This window comes from Coturnix japonica, chromosome 12, assembly GCF_054131305.1.
Source record: "Coturnix japonica strain WE chromosome 12, WE-NBRP24, whole genome shotgun sequence".
NCBI classification, from domain to species: domain Eukaryota; kingdom Metazoa; phylum Chordata; class Aves; order Galliformes; family Phasianidae; genus Coturnix; species Coturnix japonica.
The window spans coordinates 5537733-5543811 of NC_140674.1; the positions used below are offsets into that span (position 1 = coordinate 5537733).

A 6079-nucleotide genomic window follows, 5' to 3' on the forward strand; every position below is an offset into this window, starting at 1 on the left:
GGGTGCAGCAAACTGGAAGGGGTGGAGGATCTGTCCAATACAGGCTGGGATCGCTGCTGAAAGCCTGGTGTGTTTGGGGGCAGCACGGTGCCCACCTTGGGTCCCGTGGGCAGGGACCGATGTCCTGCCTTCCCCCATGTGACCTCAAAAAAATGAATCACCAAAACTGAAAGGAAGTGAAAAGAAAAAAAAAAGAAAAAAAGCAAAACAAGAAAGAAAAAGAATCCCTCCCCAAAGCCGCCTTCCAGAGGGCTGGGCACAAGATAAAAGCTCTCTGAAGGAACGGGGCTCCTCCTCTCCCACCGCTGTCTTCCCATTTAAATTTCTGTGCGCCACGGCCAGCCCAGTACATCCTGCAGCTGGGCAGTGCCCACGCAGGGGCAGGGAGAGCTGGCCCTTAACCCCCAGCCCTGCTCCAGCGGATGATGTGAGAGCACCCAGAGGGCTGAGCACCCCTAAGGCAGCCCCATGTTGGCCCCGCTGCTGCTCTGGGCTGTCCTCCTCCAGTGGGCGTGCGGCAGGGGCGGCAGGAGCTGGCAGCACTGCACAGGTAGGAGCTGGGGCTGGCGGTGCGGGCAGGAGCTGCAGAGGTTGTTGGTGCTGGGCTATCATGCAGGACCGCTGTGCTGCCAGGGCAGACCCTGGGAAGCACATTTGGTGGAGTGCCCCATGAGGGCACATCACCAGCCTCTGCCCGGGGTTGGGGTGCACTCGTGGGGTGAGTATCTGGGTGAAAGATGCATCCTACATCCTCCTGGTGGCAAAATCTCCTGGAACGCTTCTGTCTTATCCCTGGTTTTTAGATTCTTGGGCCCATGTTCAGTGTGCTCGTGTCTTTGGGTGAAACCACTCCAAGCTGCTTTTCAAACCACGGGGAGCTGTGATCTGTAGTAACAACTGATGTGGGAGGGAAACTGGGACTCATGGCTTTGATTGCAACAGGAAACCACCTTGCTGAGGTCGTGTCCTTGGCTGCCGTACGTGGGCACAGCCTCCGTTCCACCTCCAGCCCTTCTTCCCACCTGTGGGCTCATCCTGGGGCTGTGAAACCTTACTGCAAACCCAGGACTGAACTCAGCCTGTGCTTTTGGCTGGGTGAAATGGGAAATGCGCACTTTGTTTTGCTCCTTTCAAAAGCAAGATGCCCGGGGCAGGATGTGCTTCCCCTAGAACTGGTTCCAGTGCAGAGAATCATAGGGGTTGGAAGGGACCTCTGGAGATCCTCGAGTCCAATCTCCTGCTAATGCAGGTTCTGTACTGTGAGCTGAGCAGGAAATCATCTATGTGTGCTGGCCAGCCTCACTTACACCCCCTCCTGCCTGGCTGCCCCATGCCGAAGTAGCGCGGTCTGTAGCACAGTTAGGAGCCCAAAGCCCATCAGTAGGAATTGGAACAAGCACAGGGCTCGGATCTGGGGCTGCTGCTTCCCAGATGTGTGCAGGCAGAGCTCTGTCTCCTGGTGCTAATTTTTCCATCTGGATGATGCCCCGGGGCCATGCATGTTGTTTTCTCCTCTGGGAAAAGGGATAATTACTTAATGAGGGTTTTTAGGCTCTGCCAGGGAAGCACGTGTGCGTGTGTGCCGCCAGGGCTGGGCTGGGAGATCCCATGCCCGACTGTTAGCCTGCATTTGGGGCCACTGTCACCCCATCTACCTGTGTACTCTTAGAGCTGCGCCCGCTGGATGTGCTGGCAGAGCTGTTTCCTGGCAGCGGGTCAGCCCGTGGTGTGCGGGTGCTGCAGGCACAGGGGCTGAGCGGCCTCCAGCTCCGCAGCTCACGGCCCCGTGCCCTGGCCTTCCCCGCATCGCGCCTCTTCCTGCACTGCGACCGCTTCCCCGAGGAGTTCTCCATCATCGTCACCCTGCGGGTGCTCGCCGTCCCCACCAAGGTGAGTGCTGCCAGCAGGCCTGGACCTGCATTGGATGCAAGGCTGGGCATGGAGCGTGTCGGCCTCAGCACCATGTCCTCCTGCAGAGGAACGAGTACATCTTCACATTGATGGCGGAGGAGAGCCCTGGTGTGCTGGTGGGGCTGCGCTACTCACCCAGCAAGCTGCATTTCCTCTTCTGGAGCCCGGAGCACGCTGGCGGCTGGCAGAACCGTGTCACCTTCCGCAACGTCTCCCTGGCCGACAGCCGCTGGCACACACTGGTGCTGGCTGTCTCCGGACAGTCCTTCTCATTGTCAGTGGACTGTGGCCTCCCCAAGGACGTGTAGGTTGGGCTGCAGGGATGCAGTAGTTGGGGTGCTCCTCTAGCCCTGCCGTGACACTGTCCTCTGCCCATCGCAGGGTGGTGGAGACACCGTTTCCTGCTTCTCTGTCAGTGAAGAGAGCCAGCTTCTACCTAGGCAACAGGAGGAGGAGGAAAGGCTTCTTCACGGTAGGTGGGCATCAGGATGGCTGTGGGGTGGAGGTCCCTGGGCAGGGGCCCCACGTGTGACTGTGGGACACCTCTGTGGGGCTGGTGGCCTCCTGGACATGCTGTCCGTCCCATTCTGCAGGGCCTGCTGAGGCAGCTCGTCCTGCTGCCAGGAGCTGATGCCACCCCTCACATCTGCACAGCCATGAACTATAAAGCCACAGCACTCTCCATCCCTGCGGTTCTCCAGGATGTCCCGGTGAAGGCAGTGAGCAACGAGGTGCTGAAGTACCCACATGGTCAGTAGGGAGCTGTGGGCTGCTCTGAGCTCAGGGAGATGAGGAAGGGTGGGGGAACTGGGGCAGGTGGTGAGCAAAGCTGCAGGGAGAAGGGAGTGGGCCCAGTGGGTGAGATGGAATTTGATGTCTCTGGGTAACCTGGCAGTGATGGGCTCACACTGCTGATGTCTGGGGTGTGAGCAGCCAGGTTTCTGGCTTGGGACCAGGATGCTGTCCCCCTGCTCTCCAATGCCCCTCAGAATCAGAGTGGGATGCCGAGTTCTTCCTTCATCATCCATCCTAAGGATGCCCACCTTATTCTGTCTGTGCCCAGGAGCCAACATGAAGGTGACCCTGGGCTCCCAACCACCCTGCACCAAGCAGGAGAAGGCACTGTTCTGGTTCAACGCCTCCCGGAGAGGGCTGTACCTCTGTGACGGCAGTGCCTGGATCTCCATGCTGGAAGGTAACAATCACTTGAGTCCAACAGTGGAGCTATTGAGTTTAAACCTGACTCCTTTCTGTGCTCTCCCAGTCAAGCAGCGGCTGGACTATGTGGAGGAGTACCAGGACCTGGTGACCAACTCCGAGACGATGGGCGTTGAGGTCTTCACCATCCCAAGGGTGGGACTGTTTGCAGCCACTGCCAACCGGCACAGCCCCCCTGGATCAGCCATCTATAAGTGGACTGATGGGAAGTTTGTGCTCTACCAGAACATCCCCACCTACCAAGCTCAGTCCTGGAAGTATTTCACCATAGGCAAAAAGGTGAGGCTGTTTGGATGGGTTATTTTAGGGCTGTACCAAATATCAGGAGCCCAACACTGGCTTCTCCTCACCCGGCCTTCTCCTTCACAAGAGTTAGCTGAAGTGTCCTGCCTTGTTCTTTTCCAGATCTTCCTAGCAGTGGCTAATTTTGAGCAGAATGACAGGGGTCAGGAGTTCTCTGTAATATACAAGTGGAGCCACAGGAAGGAGAAATTCATCACCTATCAGAGGATCACCACGCACAGCGCGAGAGACTGGGAGGCGTTTGTCATTGAGGGAGAGGCTTTCCTTGCAGTGGTCAACCACAGAGAAGGTACCCAGCCCTTGTTCTCTGAGCCACTCCAAGCCAAATCTGGGCCCCAGACCAGTCCATTGCTGGCCGTCAGCTCCACCAGCACCAGAGAAGGGCCCTCGGGGACACGTGCATCCTGCAGTGCTAAGGATCACCCTCACTCCCTCCAGAGCTGAAATATTGCCTAGTCAGACCCTTGGCTGAGTCTTGTTTCTCTTGCAAATCATGTTTTCTTCATTGCACATCTCTGTCTCCTTCAGGGAATAACCACAACATAGACAGCGTGATATACAGGTGGAACCCCAGCACGGGGCTCTTTGAAACCAACCAGACAATCCCAACATCTGGAGCCTATGACTGGGAATTTTTTGCTATTGGGCCTTATTCCTTCCTGGCCGTGGCCAACACATTTAATGGCACATCCACAAACATCTACTCTCATATCTACATCTGGCTCAGTGGCTCTTTCCAGCTCTTCCAGTCCATCCTGGTAAGGTCAAACACTGCTTCTCCATTCCCCCTCAATGCTTGGATCACAGAGGCTAGTCCCTGTCCATGGCAGCTTCACTGATGGCTTCTTTCTCCATAGACATTTGGGGCTGCCGACTGGGAGGTCTTCCACATTGGGGACAGAGTCTTCCTGGCCGTGGCCAACAGCCACAGCTACGACAGCAGGATCCCAGCACCTTCTAACTTCTATGCCATCAACTCCTCCATCTATGAGTTGAACATCACTGCCCAGATGTTTGTCAAATTCCAGGACCTCCTCACCTACAGGTACCTGTTCAAGGAGCTGGGTGATGCTCAGTCCACAGCCTTCCCCTGAACACCCTGAAATACATAGGGGGTCTCTTGGAGGGTTCATGTGGGATAGCACACTGCCTATGCAAAGGGACTTGGAGGAGGGCAATGGGAGACAGGTCCTGGGCAGCAGATGGCAGTGGAGCTGGAGAAGCACAAGATGGGGATGGGATGGCCAGGTGCTCGGTGTGGGCTGAGCACATCTCACCCACCTCTGCCTGCTTCGTCCCCCAGTGCCCTGGACTGGGAGTTCTTCTCGGTGGGAGACGACTCCTTTCTGGTGGTAGCAAACTCCTTTGATGGCTTCACCTTCTCCATTAACAGCATTATTTACAGGTATTGCTGCATGGCTGGTGCAGGGTGAGCTCTCTGCCAAACCTGGCACAGCCCAGGAGTTGGGAGGTGCCTGGGGGGACAGTGGGGGGACATGGGTACAGCAAGGGGATGGTTTGGAGAGGGCACAGAATGGGCACATGGGGATCCTGCTGCCTCCGTTCCTCACTTCTGCCAGTCTTCCAGGCACAAAGGCTGTCTCCTGCACCAAAACTGCTGCGGGGTGGTGGAAGAAGGTGCAAGGCCCAGAACTGACTGTCCTTCCCACACAGGTGGCAAGGCTACGAAGGCTTTGTGGCAGCTCACCACCTCCCCACCGTTGGCTGCAGAGACTGGGAGGCATTTAACACCTCAGAGGGCTCCTACCTCCTCTACTCCAGTGCCAAGGAGCCCCTTTCCAAGGTGCTCAAGCTGAAAACCACCTGAGGTGCCCAAGGCACGCTCAGCTCCTTGCCAGGATGGGAGTGGGCTGAGCACTGAGGTGAGGATGGACCGAGGCTCGTTGAGAGCCTGGGGACAGCTGCAGTATCCGTGGGGCTGTGCGTGCCACAGGACAGAAGGATGGGAGCTCCCAGGTCAGCCATCTCCAGCCAAGGGTCCCAGAGCTCTACTATGGTGGCTGGAGCTCGTGCAAAGCTGGGGCAGAAGAAGCCTAAGCAGAGCATGTGCCGCTGGATCGGGTGCATGGTGTTGGGAGGAAATGATGTGTGAGAAGTTGGGGAAGTGCTGGCTTCGGGCTGGATCTGGATGCCCAGCGCTCAGGGCCACAGTGTGTCCCATGCTCTGTGTCCAGCTGCAGGCTGTGTCTGCAGGCTGAGCAACGTGTGTGCATGGGGCAAAGCCACGGATGTGTGCTGCAGGTGGGTGTTGTGTCGCTGTCAGCACGGTGCACATGGCAGGGCAGGCCACCCTGACATTGGCACTCATACAAAGGGTTTTGGAGATGTGTGCTGGCACATCACCAGCATCCACTGCCCAGTCTGATGCTGGTCTTGCACCCTTTTGCAAAGGGTTGGGGATGCTTTTCCTTGCCTTTATCTGGGGGAATCTTTTGCTTAACCAGAGCTCAAATAAACTGCTGCACCCCCCACAAGCTGTGGCTACCGGAGCTGCTCTGCTTGCACCAGGGGCTCTTCCTTTGGTCCATAGTCCCCTCCAGGTCTCCTTGGTCACCCCTGGGCTCTTTAGAACCAGCGGGGGCTCCCAGGGCTTTGTGTAGTCTGCAAGGAAGGTGTGAGGATGGGA

At 57.2% G+C, this 6079-nt stretch overlaps 1 protein-coding gene across 1 annotated transcript; it reads left to right on the top strand.

Annotated features, from left to right (window-relative positions):
• The first annotated feature begins 322 nt into the window (after positions 1-322).
• TSPEAR (thrombospondin type laminin G domain and EAR repeats) lies at positions 323-5927 on the top strand. Its single transcript, XM_015871231.3, has 12 exons — positions 323-550; positions 1670-1890; positions 1977-2215; positions 2293-2383; positions 2505-2661; positions 2975-3106; positions 3176-3408; positions 3535-3721; positions 3961-4190; positions 4290-4477; positions 4736-4837; positions 5107-5927. The coding sequence occupies exons 1-12, from the start codon at positions 469-471 to the stop codon at positions 5258-5260; spliced, it is 2016 nt and encodes a 671-aa protein (XP_015726717.2). The 5' UTR covers positions 323-468; the 3' UTR covers positions 5261-5927.
• Positions 5928-6079: the final 152 nt, after the last annotated feature.

What these genes read in the sequence shown, in the direction of transcription:
- TSPEAR (XM_015871231.3), top strand. Translation starts at nt 469, where the DNA reads ATGTTGGCCCCGCTGCTGCTCTGGGCTGTCCTCCTCCAGTGGGCGTGC. An exon ending in TGTGGCCTCCCCAAGGACGT is followed by an intron (nt 2,216 to 2,292) that starts GTAGGTTGGGCT and finishes TGCCCATCGCAG; the next exon opens with GGTGGTGGAGACACCGTTTC. An exon ending in AGTGGTCAACCACAGAGAAG is followed by an intron (nt 3,722 to 3,960) that starts GTACCCAGCCCT and finishes TGTCTCCTTCAG; the next exon opens with GGAATAACCACAACATAGAC.